Source organism: Lontra canadensis, unplaced genomic scaffold (genome assembly GCF_010015895.1).
Source record: "Lontra canadensis isolate GAN:19392208 unplaced genomic scaffold, GSC_riverotter_1.0 scaffold86, whole genome shotgun sequence".
NCBI lineage: Eukaryota > Metazoa > Chordata > Mammalia > Carnivora > Mustelidae > Lontra > Lontra canadensis.
The window spans coordinates 5,465,624-5,483,243 of record NW_022631080.1 but is presented as its reverse complement, the minus strand read 5'-3'; the positions used below and the strand labels follow the sequence as shown (position 1 = coordinate 5,483,243).

Genomic DNA, 17,620 nt, shown 5'->3' with positions numbered 1-17,620 from the left:
ACAACTGAAGCCCTGAAACAATTTTTGTAACCAGGTGAATAAACACTCCAATGACCAGAGAGCTAAGGAGACAAGCACTTATCAGTTAGAATTGTGTATCAGCGTTATCATGTGCCCAACTGCTGTCATTTCTATTAGTCTATAAGCTTCTTGAGGACAAGAACTTATTATGATTTCCTCATCATTTGAATCCCCTTAAAACAAATCCAAGTGAATGAGTGAAACTCCTTTAAATCTTCAATAAAATATAATTAAGTTTCTAACAAAAATAGATTTTAAAAATTTAAAAAAATATGAAGAATGGTAGAGGTACAAATATTACAATTAAACAATTAACTTTTGGGACAAATAATTAAATGAAATTCAACACAGCTTAGATAGGGACATAGATATAGATTATTAATTGAATTATTTTTTTATTCCTTAAAATCATTTTTATATGATAAAGCATATACTTTATTTATTTTATTTATTTTATTTAACATATAAAATATTTATATGAGAAAATATATACTATGCCCAGAAAAATCAATCCAAGCTATCAATTCTTCACAGAAATTCTTTATTTTTAAAATTTTTTTCTCCACAAAAAATCTTTCCTAACTTTCCCAGTAAGGATTTCCAATGCTTTCTGTCCATATTAAGATTTATTTGAATCACACAATTACAGTTCAAATATTCTGATAAAGATCTACATATTACTGTATAGTTTCCACCTCAAAAATCACAACGTCAACTGCAAGTCTAAGATCTCTCTTTCCTAAGTCAGAGAAAGGCAAATATTATATGATCTTTTACATGTAGAATCTAAAAAACAAGAACAAAAAAAGAACAAATAAACCAAAAAACCTAGAAAAAGAACCTCAAATACACAGAACAGACTGATGGTTGCCAGAGAGGAGAGAATGGGGGGATGGGCAAACTGGGTGGAGGGGACTGGGAAATACAGGCTTCCAGTTAGGGAATGAATAAGTCATAGAGATGAAAGGCAGAGCATAAGGAATATAGTCAGTGACACCGTAACAGCATTGTACAGTGACAGATGGGAACCACACTTCTGGTGAACATAAACATGCGGCATAATACATAGACTCGTCCAATCACTATGTCATACACATGAAAATAATATAACACCATGCGTTAGGTATACTTCCATTAGTCATTCAACCGGTAAATATAAAATTTCTTTTTCTGAGAAAAACCAAGGTTGTTGGCTAAAAAGAAAATTTTAAAAAATGACATTTCTATAGGGCAGTTTATATAAAAGGGAGACACTAAGTTATAACCTGCCGCAGGTCAGGCAACGAAAAAAAACTGAAGAAGAGATACCCTGAAACGGAAAGAGATAGGAGTGAACATTCGCAGCAGCTCAGTCATTTACCCATCCTAAGGGTGGCCTGGGCTGAGGCCAGAATACGAGAGCACATGACCCCCTTTTCTGACTTGGCTGAGGAATCTATGAGCAGTGATATGAATTGAGGAAAACACCTGATCAACAGGACTGACCCCTGTACCCAGGAGTGTGATTAGGGAAGAGGCTCAAAAGATTGAGTTACTTCCCATGAACACATTCCCCAAAGGTGATGCGCATCAGTGACCCACATTAGGATAAAAAGTATTTCAGAAAGCAGGACAATCAAGAAAATAGAAATATCAATGGTCAGACCTTGAAATTTATATATAAAGTGTTAATAGGTTTATCTCTTAAGTGCCCACTCCCCTGCTGACCACTGAAGCTACATCCTTTCCTCTTTCACTCTATCACCAGACACCCTTTTCCTAATGATAGATCACAACTATGCTTCTACATGAAGTCAGTTAGGTGCACCTGGGATAGCACTCCACATGCCAGAGATGGTTAAAAGGCACCTCTCTGAGAAAGGACAAGATTATTATTTTTCCTTCCACAAGAGCTGTGATCACACCAGCTGTCATGACACTTATTAAAACACAGAAGACAAAGATCAAAATATTTTAAGCATAAAGGACAAAATGAAAATTCTCTAAGATTCTATGTTTAATGTTAAAATAAAGAAACATAGTGAAACATAGGAATGGTAAATAATCATAGACCTAATACTGAAAAGCTGACTTTAAATACTTCATTATCTTTTATTACACGTATGTGTGATATTACAATGGAATGTGTCACTGGTGCAATGAATGCACAAATGAATGCATTCATTGCATTCAAATATTACTATAATTGCCCATAAACTTAAGAACAAAATTCTATTTCAGACATTATTTTTCCTCTGACTTTTAGTTTTAAAAAATGAACTTTCTTCTCTTCACACACACACACACACACACACACACACACACAATGATAAAGCAGCAACAAAGAAAATAGTGATTTCCTAAAGTATGTAAGTATACTTACCTAACTACTTTCCTGACTTCTGAATTTTACTAAAGTTCTGTGCATTCAATTTAATATACTTTAGTTAAAATAACTTCTGAACCCCTATGTATGAAAATACAAAATGAATTTACAAATAGAATTGCACTTTCATAAGAAAAAAAGAATGACTATTATTACCAGAATCTTCAAATATAAGAATAAAAATTGATCAACCAGGGAGATAAGAACAAGTCATTATTTTCAGTCAGGTATTATATGGATAAAAACAACTGATATAAAATAGAAATGGCTGAAAGTTATAAACAGAACTAAAAATTATACATATCTAATATGTCAATCTAGTCACCAACAATTTGTAGACCGTTTGAAACTGAAAACCAGATGCTGGACCTTTTTTATTGAAACAGTGAAGACAAAGTTTGGGTTAAGTTCCCATATGGCTAGTCATATTTCTCCATGCCACAACCACTGTCAGCACATCTCACTAGCTAGTTATCCAAAGAAGTAATACTCTTAGTCGTTAGATAGAATGAAAGAATAAGCCACAGAAAAGCAACTACCAATAATGAAAATGTCACTCAGAATATGTCCCAAGGATGGCAAACACTAGGGACAATTTTCCACATCAAATTCTAAAAGACAAGGATTTTCTCCATCTTGGGTACCTTAACATTGCTTACTTATACACAGTAAGCCCTCAATACATATTTGTTGAATAAAGTATCCCATAATCTAGCATCTCTGTTCAAAGAGGGTAAAGATAATACGTTCTAGAGTAAATTATGCAATTATGTCACTATCTACTTGATTCTAGTTAACCTGCTCACCTTCCCTGTGTTTGTTTCGTCACCTACAAAATGTGGAAGTTGGGCTACATCAGTAGCTTTCAAATCAGAACCCCAGCCTTATGAAAATGTGCTTCATGAGCCATTGCTGGGGTTATAATAACAGGTCAGCAGAGGACAAGCAGACTGAGTTCTAAAGCATCTTCTCTGATTTTGAACAGAGAAACTTTCCATTTTCCTAATTTATATATTGGATGTTTCATGACATTTCAACCTCCCTCCCTAAACAACTATTGTTACTGTTAATATACTCTTAAATAATCAGTGGGTCAAGAAAAACCTGGGGAAATCAGAAAATACTTTATGATTAATGAAAATAAAGATAAAACATACAGAAACTTGTAGGATTAAGCTCAAGAAGTAATTCATAGTTGCAAATGCCTATATGGAATTTTGTAACTATAAATGCCTACAATAAAGAAGAAAAGAGATCTGAAATCAATAACCTAAACATTCACTTTAAGATACTGGAGAAAGAAGAGCAACCTGAACTAAAAGAAAGTAGAATGAAAAAAATAAAGATTGAAAGAGAAATTAATGACAGAGAAAACAACAGAGAAAAGTCACTAAAACCAAAAGCTAGCTCTTTGAAAAGATCAAGAAAACTGACAAACATTTAGCAAAATGGAACAAGAAAAAAAAGAAAAGAAAATATTCAAATTTGAATCAGAAATGAAAGTAGGGACATTACTTCTGCCATACAGAAAAAATACGGAATGTAAGAGAATGGTATGAACAATTGTATGCCAAAAATTACACAATTTAAGTGACACCACTGAAAGTGACTCAGAAAGAGACAATCTAAATAGATCTACATAACAAGTAAAGATATTGAATATCAAAAGCAAAAACCAATGAAATGCTAGCAAACAGAATTCAGCAGCATATAGAAGAATTATCAACATTACTGTTTTAATGTGCTTGGGATGCCATTAACAAAATAGGATAAACTAGATACCTTATAAATAACACATTTACTTATCACAATTCTGGAGGCTGAAAGTCTAAGAATGAGGTGCCAGAAGAGTCAAGTGAGGATCCTCTTCTGGGTTTCAGATTTATCTTTGGATCCTCACATAATAGATAGGGTGAACTAGCTCTTTGGGACATCTTTTAAAAGGATACCAATGCCATTCATGAGGGCTGTGTCCCCATGACCTAATCACCTCCCAAAGACCATACATCCTAATAACATCACCTTGGCCAATAAGTTATCAACATATGAATTCTGAGGGGCCAAAAACATTCAAACCATAATGATTACCAAATGGTATTTATCACAGGGATGAAGGTTGGTTTAACATCCAAAAAAATCAATGAATACGATATTCTGTAACAATAGAATTAAAAAACCCAAAATCTACATGTTTATTCCAATTATGCAGAAAAATAATTAGAAAAAAATACAATATGCTTTCATGAGAAAAACATGCAACAAACTAGGAAGAGATGGGAACTTCCTCAACCTCATAGAGAGCACCTATAAAATACCTACAGCTATCATGATGCTTAATGATTAAAGACTAGATTCTTTTTCCATAAATTCTAGTAGACAAAAATGTCCCCTCTTAATGCTTCTATTTAACATTCTACTGCAGGTATTAACCAGATCAATTAGGTATGAAAAAGAAACATAATGAATCCATTTCACAAGGGAAGATGTAAGACCATCTCTATATGCATATAACATCATATTTTATATGGAAAATTCTAAGGAATCCAGCAAAATAAAATTTAAATAATCAATCCATCAAGGTCAGATGATATAATTTTAGTATACAGCAGTCAACTGTATTTCTATACATTTGAAATGAATAATCCAAAAATGGAAATAAGGAAACAATTCTATTTGTAATATCATGAAAAAGAGTAAAATATTTAGGAATATATTTAACAAAAGAAATACAAAACTTACACTTTCAAAACTATGAAACACTACTGAAAGAAATTAAAGAATATCTAATGAAATGGAAAAATATTACATGGTCATGAATCATAAGACTTAGTATAATTAAGATGATAATCCTCTCCAAATTGATTTATAGATTCAATGTAATACCTATCAGATGGATAGTTGGCTTGCTTGTTCTAAAATCCATAGGGAATTGTGAGAATATCAGAACAGCCAAATAATCTGGTTAAAAAAGTGCAATGCAGTAGGACTCACACTTTTTTATTTCAAAACTTATTACAAAGCCATAATAATCAGAAAAGTGTGGTACTGGCCTAAACAGACATATAGATCTATGGGATAAAATAGAAAACCCTGAAATAAACCACATATTTATGGTCAAGTGGTTTTCAACAAGGGTGTCAAGATAATTTAACACAGAAAGAGCAGTATTTTCTTTTCTTTTTTTTTTAAGACCCATTTATTTATGGGGCACCTGGGTGGCTCATTCAGTTGAGCATCTGTCTTCAGCTCAGGTTGTGATTCCAAAGTCCTGGGATCAAGCTCCACACGAGGCTCCCTGCTCAGTAGAGAGCCTGCTTCTCCCTCTTCCTCTGCTCCTCCTGCTTGTTCTCTCTCTTACAATGTCTCAAAAAAAAAAAAAAAAAAAAGAGAGACCCATTTATTTAAGAGAGAGAGCATGAACAAGTAAGTGAGGGGAGGGTCAGAGGAAGCAAGAGGGGAAGCAGACTCCCCGTTGAGCGCAGAGCCCAATGAGATGTGAGGCTGACTCTCATGACAGTGAGATCACAACCTGAGCCAAAACCAAGAGTCAACCGACTGGGCCACTCAGGCACCCCAAAAGAACAGTATTATCTTTTTTTTTTCTTGTTTTAAAGATTTTATTTTATTTTTGACAGAGAGATACACAGTGAGAGAGGGAACACAAGCAGGGGGAGTGGGAGAGGGAACACAAGCAGGCTTCCCACTGAGCAGGGAGTCCAGGCGAGGCTTGATCCTAGGACCCTGGGAGCATGACCTGAGCCAAAGGCAGATGTCCAACGACTGAGCCAACCAGGTGCCGCAAGAACAGTATTTTCAACAAATGTTTCCAAGACCACTGGGACAGCCACATTCAAAAGAATGAAGTTAGACCCTTACCTCAAACAATATGCAAATATTAACTCAAAATGGGTAAAAGATCTAAATGTAAGGACTAAAGCTATAAAATTCTGAGAAGAAAATAGAGCTCAATCTTCATGCCCTCAAACTTGGCAACGGATTCTGAAATATGATATCAAAAGCAAGAATCATAATCAATAACAAAAACAGATCAATTAAAATTAAGAACTGTGCTTCAAAGAACAGTTTTAAGAGAGTGAAAAGACAACCCACAGAATGTAAGAAAATATTTGCAAATCAAATATGTGATAAAGTATTATATCTAGAATATAGATAAAACACTTGCAAATCAATCAGAAAAAGACAAATCAAGTTAAAAAATGGGTAAAAGATCTGAATGGACATTTATACAAATGATATATAAGTAGCCAATAAGGACATAGAAAGAAGCTCAGCATGCCGAGGCACCAGGGAAATGCAAGTCAAAAGCATTTAAGATACCATTTCTACCCACCAGGATAACTAAAATTAAAAAGTAAGATAATAAAGAGTGTTGTCAATGATGCGGGAATACTGGAACCCTCGCACACTGCTGGTGAAATGTAAAATGGTACAGCCTCTTTGGAAAACAGTCTGGTGGTTCCTCAAATGTTTAAACATAGTTAAACATGTGACACAACAGTTCTACTTACAGCTGTATATACCCAAGAAAAATGAAAACATATGTTCACCCAAAAACTTGCACAGAAACGTTTATTTACAGTAGGCAAAAGGTAGAAGTAACCCAAATGTTCATCAACGGATCAACAGTAAAACCAAACGCATTAGTCATACAATTGGCCATTAGAAGGAATGAAGTACGGATACATGATACAATGTGGGTAACTATGAAAACTTTCTGCTAAGTGAAAGAAGCCAGTTATAAAAATACCACAAATGACATGATTTTTCATATGAAACCTCCAAAATATGCAAATCTATGTAGAGAGAAAAATTAATGATTGCTTAAGGCTGAGGGGAGGGGTGGATGATAGGGAGTTGATAGATAAAGGGTATGGAGTTTCCTTTTGGGGTGACAGAAATGCTTTAAAATGGACTGTGGTAATGGTTACATGTATCTAAGCAATTTAAAGAAAACCATTGAATTATACACTTTAAATAAATTGGTGAACTGGGCTGCCTGGGTGGCTCAGTGGGTTAGGCCTCTGCCTTTGGCTCGGGTCGTGATCTCGGGGTCCTGGGATCGAGTCCCGCATCGGGCTCTCTGCTGGGCAGGGAGCCTGCTTCCTCCTCCCTCTCTCTCTCTCTCTCTCTCTCTGCTTGCCTCTCTGCCTACTTGTGATCTCTCTCTGTCAAATACATACATACATACATACATACATACATACATACATAAATTAGTGAACTGCATGGTATGTGAACATCTTAAAGTTATTAAAAATAAAATACATAAATAAATACAAGAATAAAGCTTTAAGTACGAGTATAGATAAATATCCTCTTATTTTTCACTTGACGTAAATTCAAATTTATATCAGGTATTTATAAGACAAGTACTATCTTTTATGATTATGATTACAAGACTTCTTGAAAGGTAGACTATAACAGAAACTATTACATTTATAATTAAGTATAAACTTAAAGATCGCAGATAGAGAATACGTTCTTTACTTTTCCTAGTTTTTGTTCTTTTTGATCTTGCGAGATTTAAATGTAGTATATGGATTACTGATTTCCTTCTGGAATTTAGTAACATTCTTTTATACAATGTAATCGGACTTGATGGTTTACAGTTGTGGCAATCCTATATGAGAAATGCATTTGAATTACATTTCTAAGTGAATTAAAGAAATTCTATTTCAAAAAGCTTTTGCAAATTTAAAAAAGATTTTACAAAAAAAAAAAAGACCTGTAACAAATATATCACTACAAGTTTAACTATATTTCTTTTGAGAAGAATGAACTAACAGCACATTTCTAGGATGAGGTGATTTGATGATGTGGACAATAAAGTATAGAGGATTGCTTCAATTTAACTCTGTTTATTTATTTAAATATTTTATTTATTTATTTGACAGACAGAGACAATGAGAGAGGGAATACAAGTAGGGAGTGGGAGAGGGAGAAGCAGGCTTCCCGCTGAGCAGAGAGCCTGATGCAGGGCTCGATCCCAGGACCCTGGGATCATGACCTGAGCCGAAGACAGATGCTTAACGACTGAGCCACCCAGGCGCCCCTTAACTAGGTTTAATCATTAAACCCAACATTTTAATTGGTACTCTGTTAAATGAAATTTACTTTTATTCTATTTGAAATGCATTTATGGCTATGAGATGTAGCTCAGAGATGTAGGGTTTATTTGTCAAAGCAGTTAATAAATTTTAAGCAGAAATTTACTTTTGTATTTTTGTAATAATTGTGGAGTCTTATTTTCATACTGAAGGATAATTTAGCTATTACAATAATATATTTAATCCTTATAAAATGGATAAAACCACAGATAGTTTAGTTATTAATAATAAATTTTTCATATAGTTTATAATCACATTACATATTAAATAGATGCCATGGAAAGATTCAGTGAATATTTGTCACCTATTAGACCTGTAATTATTAGTAAATGTTAGAAAATTAAGAAAATTGGAATCAAATGGGAGAAGGTACAGGAGAACAGTGTTCCTACAATATACACTTCCAATATGTCTGCCACATATCCCTTGAGAGAGAACAAGACCCTGGGTCAATGTAAAATACTAGAAACTGAAGAGATACCCTTAGAAATGAAGGTTTCGAGCTCTGTGTAAGTTATCAGAAAAAAAATCAGCCTAGAGCATACTGCTTGATTGTTCTTGTATATATTTTTCATGGAGCACACAAAACACACAGGAACCTCTATATTGGGGAGGTAATAAGTGTTACCAGATCTACGGGAGATTTCCTGTTTACCTGTACCCATTTGAGGTCCATAAAACTCTTCCTGTCCATAAACTTCAACATCCCCAGAACCACAAGCAGATGAAGTTCTAAGTCAAGACCTACAACCAGGTAAAAGTCTAGGTTTTATGAGGCCTGAGGCTTTTAAAATTTAGGGACCTTCTTCAAGAGAAAGAATATAAAATCACAAATATAAATCTAGGTACAGAGACTAAGAAGGGGGCATCAAAGAAGTGAAGAATCATAAAAATTTGTGTGTCTTTTGTAGTACAGTAAATCTGACTCTGAAATCACTAAATGTTTCAGGAATATTTCATGGTCAAATTTAATAGTTCTAGTGCCTAGAGGTGAAGTACTTTAAGGGTGACAAGACTAGAGTATAATTAATAGCCAATGTTTATTAGGTATATCATATAGCATTTAAATTCTTAGCATATGTATCTCATTAAATTTGCACCTCATTGAGAAGAAATAGATGTGATTACTTTTTCCATTTGTGTAGTACTGATGAAGACCTGAATCATTAACAGTGGGAGTAGAGAAGAGAAGGAAATAAATTACAGAAAATTTGGAACTACAAGATGAATTGTAGGCATGAGCTCAAAAGAGTGAAACTTCAAGCAGTATGCCCAGATTTCTAATATAAGAGACAGGGTGGATATATGTCCCACCAAATGGAAAGATAAAGATTATATTATAAGGAACAAATCAATGAAGAATAATAAAACATTCATTTTTAATCTGAGGGATAAATCTATTTGTATATCTACCTGCATATCTATATCTGTATCTATATCTATATTTATATCTATAGGTAGGCATGTCATATACCCCTGAATATCAAGTTGAAAACAGAAGGAAAAGGGTAGGAGTAAGGATAAAAGTTAGGGATGTGAGATGGTAGTTTTAACTATGGGAGTGTACAGAATCTCCTATGGGATATATTAAAAGTAATATTCGCCCCAGTAAGACAAGTAGATCCTTGAGATTCCCATATTGATAGAGTAAACAGAGTAACTCATGAAAAGATTAAGAAGAAATCTTATCAAGGGGATGGAGAAGAAATGCAGGGAACAAGGATATAAAGCCCTATCTCAAATGTCTAGAATTGTAAGTAGATACCCAATCAACCAGGTCAAATGCAAAAGAGATCCAACAAGGTCAAGACTGAGAATGGTCCATTGGATTTGGCAATTAGAAAGCAACTAGGCATTTTACTACAGTGGTAGAGCAAAAGCCAGATCTGAGAGGGTGAGAACAAGTCATGCAGGAATAGGAACTACAAATGAAGATAGCCCTACTCAGAAGTATGTTTGTCATGGGAAAGGTATAAATGTCTTTAGTTTCTGAAGCTTGAGAAAGTTTGAGAGGTAAAAGTGAAGGAACTACTCCCAAAGAAGAAGGAACTGTGATAAATAACAAAGAGGTTTTCTGGGATAAGATAAAGGATACACACCACAAGGTTGATAGAGTAGATTCCTATTATTTGGAGATTGAGGGGGAGGTGGTAAGGACGTTAAGGAAGAGTGTGTGCTCACGTAGCCCCCTCTCCTCCATGACAGAGGTGACAAAGTCATTTGTCCAGTGGAGGTTGGAGACGGGAAAAAACTAGAGTAAAGAGGATGTTTGAGAAGGCTAAAAACCATGTGGAAAGGTTGCTGTGAGCCAAGCAAGGGTCCATGGATAAGCAAGTAGAAGGATCGATGCCTCAATGGGGTCTGAGACAGAATCAAACAGAACTGGGAAAATTAAATAAGAAAAACTATAAAACCAGCTGTCACAGTGCTTTGCATATTGTTGGTGCTCAAAAAATATTAGACCTACTCTAGTCCATTAACAACAAAGGAGTCACAGAATCTTTGAGATATATGAAGTGAGACAAGTAATGTCTTTTCATTGGGAAAATGTCCAGCGTGTACATCTGTCACATCTGTGGAGACAGATGCAGCTACTTGTGTGCACACGCACTTTGTCTACAGCCTCATTTCCTTCTGTTGAAAGCATTATAATGTTAAAGGGTGGGATGGAAAAGATAACACCTTCCTAAATGATGGAGCTAAAATAAATACAGATTTAAGTAGATTATTTCAAATAATTATAGTAATAGCTATGGTTAACCAGAAATGTAGAAGTTTCATTAGGAATTTCAAAAAGGTAAAAAAGACTGATTGGCAACTTTAGTATGAATGGGTAGAAGACAGCCACTTTTCAATACCTCATAACTAGTGCCTTCTCCTGACATTAGAACTTCAATAGATTATAAGAATGTCCCACTTACACCCCTTTCTTGCAATTAGCAGGAATACTGGGCTATCTCTCCTTCTCCAGATAAATACTTACCATTTCTTCCTCTCTCCATGCCACCTATAGAGAAAAAGAATGAAAGGAAGGAAGGAAGGAAGGAAGGAAGGAAGGAAGGAAGGAAGGAAGGAAGGAAGGAAGGAATGAAAAAAGAAAAGAAAATATTTACGGGCACCTGGCTGGTTCAGTTGGTAGAGCATGTGACTTGTGATCTCGGGGTTATGAGTTTGAGCCTCACACTGGGTGTAGAGATTACTTTAAAGAAAAATCTTTTTAAAAAGACCCCAGGGGCCCCTAGGTGGCTCGGTGGGTTAATCCCCTGCCTTCAGCTCAGGTCATGATCCCAGGGTCCTGGGATCGAGCTCTGCAAAAGGCTCTCTGCTCAGCAGGGAGCCTGCTTCCCCCTCTCTCTCTGCCTGCCTCTCTGCCTACTTGTCATCTCTCTCTCTGTCAAATAAATAAATAAAATAAAATTTAAAAAAAAAGACCCCAAAATTTATTCCTATGTTACTATATTGATTGCTAGGAATTTGTGGTTCTCTTCAAAGTGGCTTATATCACAAAGATAAGCTTTTTTTTTCCCACAAAGATAAGCTTCTTAAATGTTTACTCTTCTTTCTCTCAAATTCCAATAGAATGTTATTTATTAAACTTCAATAGCATATGTTCCTTTCCTTTTCATTAATCAAGTCCACTGCTTAACAATAGAATGTACACGGCACTGTTTAGGCTATATATTTTATGTAACCTGCTACGATCCTGAGTTAGAATATTCTGATTTTGTAAACTTAATTTATTTAAATGTATGCTGAAGGAAGTGGATACAGAAACCTGGGCTGCAAGACTCTTCTATAAAGTCAACTGCATAGAAAATCAAGTTAGGAACCATGATACGCAAATTATATTTTAAAACTTTTGTGCATGATCTTTTAAAATTTACAGCTCTATTTTTCTTAATTCTCACAATAATCTTCTTACTGAAATGGAGAGTTCACAATTGATATGAAAGAAAAACATTAGCCTTGGAAAATTATGTGAGCGGAAGACTTTTCAATATAGATAACTTCATACTTATTTATAATTAAAGAGCACCTTAATATGCCACTTTTAATCATTTTGCCGAAAGGAATTGATTCTCAAGAGTGTTAGGTGAATGGCTGAATAAGTGAATCCTAGCTGGGCTTATAATACACACAACTTTATCCAGTTATCTCAAAGGGGTTAAAAAATTATCATTATCAAATCTTCATTTAAACATTTAATAGTATAATGAAAAGCCGGAGGCAATAAAGATTAAAAAAAAAAAAAAAAGACAACAACTTAAGAGCTGTCACCAGCTTGACAGGTGATGAGTTAAATATACCCTCACAGTTGTTGGGTGGACTTAAGCTTTTCTGTTTATTATTTTGATTTTGAATGTTTAGACAAGGCACCTACTCTCTAATTTGTCCTGGGCTTCATCATCCCTCTTGCCTTAGACCAGATCTAATTCATAAATCCTTATTACCTGCTTGGCCACTTAGCATTTGAATCTGAGATCTCAGATCTCCTATGAAGGTAAAATGAACAGATTACCCTGTAACCTTATCATCTGTAACCACCTATTCAGATTTAGAAATATGTGTATATATATATATATATATATATATATATATATATATATATATCTTTTTTAAAAGACTTTATTTATTTATTTGACAGAGAGAGAGGGAACACAAGCATGGGGAGTAGGAGTGGGAGAAGCAGGCTCCCCACCAAGCAGGGAGCCCGATGTGGGACTCTATCCCAGGATCCCGGGATCATGACTTGAGCCAAAGGCAGACACTTAATGACTGAGCCACCCAGGTGCCCCTGAAACATTATATGTTTAACACAAAGCCTCAGGAAAAGAACACAGGAAGATATAACAAAATGTAAGTTAGCAACAATATAAAGTAGAATCCATGACGCTTGAGTTATGATACATTGTGGGAGTATCCCTAGCAAAGAAATTACAATCCTAATGGTATCCACCAGCTTGGAAAGAAGTGAAATGAAAACTAATCTTGGATACTTTAAATTATTTTGTCATATTGTTTATATCTTATTGCTTATATTTGACATTGTAAATTTATTAATATTCTATTTAATCTGGGTTAGTCCTTCCTATTTACAATCACAGAATAAAAAGGTACCGGGAGACAAAGAGTAAGTATTCAAATATTAAAGACCCTAGTCCAGATCGGAGATAAATTACTCATAAATAACACACTGTCTCCTCTGATATGCTATTGCCACCAACAGCCCTCCTATCCTTTAAAGCTAGCCTGAACCTCAACTCCAGCACAATTTCTGTAACCAATTTCACTGTCACAGCAAGACCTTACCTTTCTCAAAGAGCACTTAACAGTCTTTATCAGACAACTACTCCTTAAGAAGGAGTAATAACAGGTCTGCAAATTCAAGTACCAGTAACTTAGCTCTTAAATTTAGTATATAATTTAGATTACTGTGCTATAGTATGGTGATAATTTATAATGCAAAATATTCAATAATTGATATTTATGTACACTGAACTAATACATTTAGTATATTACAAACATTTAATTATATTACAAACATCCTATTAGTAGAGAGAATCTCTTTTAAATTTTAGTATTTCACAGGGCCTGGGACAGAGCTAGATATTGCAGTCGACATGTTACCGATTACCTCTTTTGTTTGCAGGTTTAATTTCTTGCGACGGGGTCAATTTAGCTTGAGTTTCTGGAACCTGAGGAATGTAGATTTTCTTGGGGATATCAAAATGTTCTGGAAGGCTCAGTTCTGCTGTGTATAAAATGGACTTAGGCTTCTTTAGCTTTGAAGTATTAAATAGTGTACAAGTCTGAAAATAAAGAGTAAAATTGGAATGTAATTCTCTTAGCTTTTACCCCCCAAAACACACATAAAAAAGCATTATTATGTATTTAGAGTCCACATTTGGGAAAAAATCCACCAAGGGATTGAATTTGTTCATTTCTTTAGACACATTACTTTTTGATTGGTGGAAGATGGCACTAAACATGTTTTACAGCATCAGTGGAATCATCCTTTATTAGCAGATGCTCAATATCCCATTCTGCAATCCTTTCAGTGCTGAGGAATTCATTCCTTCAGGGAAAAACCAATTCCACTGGTAAACAGCACTGAGAAAGTACTTCCCTCCTGCAGCTGATCCCTGTGTTCCTCAACATCTAACCCATCAGTTCCAGCTCTTATCAGAAGCACAGCGAGTCTCCTCTCTTTTCCTAATGACAATTTTGTGACAATGACAATGACAATTTTAATGACAATGTATGTGTATGTGTACTTACATTTATATGTATAAAATTAGGTCCTGCCCTTCCATAGACATCCAAACATACCTTTCATTTAAAAAAATTTTTTTTCTCCTTCCTTCCATCCCAAACCCTTTAAATAGGTTTGATACATCTAGTCCCTTCAACCACTACTTACTTCATGTGGGTTACAACCACTCACCATCAAACAAGTGCTTTGCAAGACACAATTTAGTTCAATATTGTCCTTCTTAAAATGGAACACTGAAGAGAAAGTGTGAAGTGTGAAACAAGTGTGAAGCAAGCAATGCAAAGCACAGAGGTGGGAAATCTTTTATTTTTAGCTGGATGCTCTATCACTAACCACACAGTAAAGCCCAAGGGTTAGACCAAGGATTCTTGAAGGCAGACGGCCTACATTTATAACCCAACTCTAAGTAAGCTTGGCCAGGCTATTAAGCAAAGCTACAAAGTCTTCATTTGTAAAATATGGGCAATAATCCTACACACTGCCAATCTGTGGCTTGAATATTTAAAGTGAAAACAAAATCCAGATCCTTGGAACATATTTTGAGTACTCAATAAATGTAGGCTATTATATAATTACTGTCATCATCAACTTGATTGTGGTCACAGTATCATTACTCAACAAAAAGAAATGTTGGTGCCATTATTTTCTCATTCACTGGGTTTGTTATCCACAAAATCCACAAGGATTTTTTTTTCCACAAAGGAACATTTTCAACTACTTCATTTTGGTAATTAAAATCACATAAATTAAAAAACTTAAATTAATTTACATTTATCATTGCTTGTGTTTGGTTCATTTTTCTAGTCACTACAAACAAATTATCTATTCACATCAGCAACCACCTCTTTAACCTAAATGTATATGATCTGCCTTCTTATCCTCCAAGTCATTATGTCATGATATATTGACATAGACTCTCTTCTTAGCCAAACTCTAGTGAGGCTTCTCCAAGCCCTCTTCTCAAGGAAGCCTCAACCTTGGCCTACAGTAACTGCAGATTTTCAGCACAAGTGGTTTTATCTACCCCCTTCCCACCCACCCACACACACACACACACACACACACTAAGAGACTTGAACAAGTGCTGACTTAATTTCTAACAGCTCAAGGCCATATCCCTAGGATGGCTCCAGTTCCCCTTAAAGTGTCTACCTGAGAGAGCTCAATGCTGTCAAGAGAATGTACTGTTTGTTCCAGCCAAAAGCCAGTGACAGGCAGGCCCCTAAACTCCCTCTTATTAGAGCAGTTACTTTAGAAAGCTTGCTATTATAAATCCTTTCTCTCCCCCTCTTTTCTCCTTCCACTCCCCACTCAACCCACCCTCCCACTCTTTCTCTCTCCTTTTTAAGATGTAAGTTTTCTGCCACACAGAAATGTCTTCTCAAGGACTTCAGAATGCAGACATTCAAGGAAATAACGATCCCAGCAGGTAGGTACCCTGTTCTAACTTGCATCACTACCTCTGATCATAAAGATCACAGAAGTTTGTTTCTCCTGCAGATAAGCATCAATTAACAAATCCAGATCCTCACACTAACCCACCCCCTCCCACTTAAAAATGTCCACTTCCCTGATTCTGCTCATTATTTTTAAGTTCCCAGTTCATTATTCCTCCTTACTTTCTCATCCTCCTTTTAAAATGCCCAGTTCCTCCTCTACAAATATCAGTTTAGTTCATGCTGGATCCTTCTCCTTATTGCAACAGTTACTGAATAAAGGTAATCCTTATGGCTGAAATTCATATCCAGCTTTGTTCATCTTCAACAGTATCGATAGGATTGCTTCATGATTTAAAGTGCCCTTAAATTATACAAATACAAAAACCATTTTCTTAACTCTTCTGAAGCCTCACAAAGGAGATCTTTTAGGCTTTCTTTATTAAACATATTAAGTCTCAAAATTTCAATGATTTTTCCTATCATTTATCCCAGAATATATAGCATGGCTTTTAAAACATAAACTGGAAAAGTTAATAGAAAATAGAAGGAAAATACCCTGTAAGTTCTGGATCTGTCCAGTATCACTGAGTATATCATTCGAGTTGATTTATTAATGGCCAGAAGAATATGAATTCAGTAAATGAGTGCTAAGTGCTGAAGTGTCTGAAACTCATGCTCCTGACAAAAGATCCTGTCTCTTGCAGTATAAAGTAGATACATCGTATTGCTATTACTCTACAAATGTTTCAAAAATTCAAATTCCACATGGTTGTGTGCAAAAAAAAATTAGTCAGATGTGTCACTTTTCTTTGATAGAAAAATGATTACACTTATCCAATCAGATTGATTTCAAGGATGATTTTAGATTTTGTTATATAGTTATTTTATGCTATAACTCAGTATTCCAGACTTTCATTTATTCCATTATATAATTTCATGTTAGTAGACTAAGGAGGGGACATATGGTCTGAAGACTATGCAGGAGAAGGAAAAGAGTAATGGATGAGGGGGGCAAAAACCTGGGTCCATCTCTATTCTGTCACAAATCAGTCGTGTGACCTTAGGCTATCATCTGACTATTTTGGGGTCTTGGTTTGCAGGGCTTTAAGTGTAAGAGGTTGGACTATGTGTCTCGGAGTGTCTCTGATTTCTTTTCTCAGCTTTAAAATACAATGATGTCTCTACCATGATCTGGGCTCTAATTGCTACCCTTGGCATAAGTCTTTTTATGAATCAGTCATTTCATTTTTTGTATTATAAGTATAATTCTACCTTCTCTACATTTCTCCATGGGGTCACTGAAATAATTTGGACAAGTGCACATAAAAACACATTGGAAAAAAAGGTGTAAAATACTATCCAAGGAGAGAGTACTTTAAAAATTAATCTTGTT

General features: G+C 35.1%; 1 protein-coding gene across 1 annotated transcript in view; it reads right to left on the bottom strand.

Annotated features, from left to right (window-relative positions):
• The window catches only part of CFAP47 (cilia and flagella associated protein 47), a 509,602-nt gene that overhangs the window by 202,430 nt on the left and 289,552 nt on the right, over positions 1–17,620 (bottom strand). Inside the window, exon 45 of the mRNA XM_032883134.1 lies at positions 14,150–14,324. Within this exon, the coding sequence (XP_032739025.1) occupies positions 14,150–14,324 (175 nt within the window). The remainder of the gene's footprint in view (positions 1–14,149; positions 14,325–17,620) is intronic.